Raw genomic sequence first — 1,076 nt, 5'->3', positions numbered from 1 at the left:
CTATGCTTCGTTGAGTATAACTACTAAGCAAAGACCGGCATTCGTGCTGTATAGAAGAGGCCTAGCCGTAATATAACAGCGTTAGTATTTAGCAAGCCTACATAGCTCACGTAACAATCAGCGGGCATGTGATATACCTATCGGCCGCGCCGCTAGCTTACAAAAGCGTACGGTACATCCCTAATCCGACTTAGGATTGGGAGCCGTGTCAAGACCCGTCAACCTAGCCAACGCGTTTCTAGAGCTATCTTGCATATTTCGAGACGCGGTCTAGGTACAATATCAAACTATACGGACTTTTCCTTTCAACGAAGTTAAATACGGGCCGACAATACCTAACCTCTACAAACACCTAACTTAACAAACACCAATGAACTATGAAAAGTAAGACATCCCACCAAGACTGCACCGCTAGAAATACAATAATCCAATTTGGCTGTCGCCACTCCGCAAAGAACTGTCTATATCCCACCCAAATAAGCCCATGCACTCCCGCTAGCACTAGCTTCCCTCCAATAGACACTCCAACCACGATCTGGCGCACTAAACGCGGAATGCGGGCCGCATCATATACGATCGATATCAGATACCCAGCCCAGAGGCTGAATGAGAGAACAAGGAAAAGAGAGGCGAAGTAGGGGAGTGTAGGGACTGTGTCAAGCGGTACCTAGAAAGATATTAGATCTAAGCGCCAGTGCAAGCTAGTTATTCAGCTTACCTTAGGCGCGGCTGTCCCGCTACGAGTCGCCCACACGGTAGCTGTAATAGCAGTCCCTGGGAATACTATTATACAGAGCACATCTAGGGTTGTTTGGCTTCTAAATTCTGCTCCGAGATGTGCTAACACCCTCTGGGAAGGCGCATACTGCGTCGCGGAGTCGTAGGAGGGCAGGAGCGGTGTTCTTGACATTGAAAATAGCAGTTTATGGGGATTGATAGAAGTGTGATTAGTATTGGTAGGGAGGTGAAGTTGAGAGAAACGATATCCGTGCCAAGGCTTAGCTTATTAAGCTAAGTCAGCTGCGCTGACACTCGCCGCAGGCGAGTGCCGACGCTCAATACGATATTACCATCAA

At 48.0% G+C, this 1,076-nt stretch overlaps 1 protein-coding gene across 1 annotated transcript; it reads right to left on the bottom strand.

Annotated features, from left to right (window-relative positions):
- Positions 1-352: 352 nt before the first annotated feature.
- COCCADRAFT_113710 (uncharacterized protein) lies at positions 353-910 on the bottom strand (the record flags this gene model as incomplete). The annotated part of the gene is made up of 2 exons (XM_007720846.1): positions 353-667; positions 719-910. The coding sequence occupies 2 exons, from the start codon at positions 908-910 to the stop codon at positions 353-355; spliced, it is 507 nt and encodes a 168-aa protein (XP_007719036.1).
- Positions 911-1,076: the final 166 nt, after the last annotated feature.

Source organism: Bipolaris zeicola (genome assembly GCF_000523435.1).
Source record: "Bipolaris zeicola 26-R-13 unplaced genomic scaffold scaffold_702, whole genome shotgun sequence".
Taxonomy (NCBI): domain Eukaryota; kingdom Fungi; phylum Ascomycota; class Dothideomycetes; order Pleosporales; family Pleosporaceae; genus Bipolaris; species Bipolaris zeicola.
Note: the sequence above shows the minus strand (reverse complement) of the source record. Positions and strands in the feature narration are given on the sequence as shown.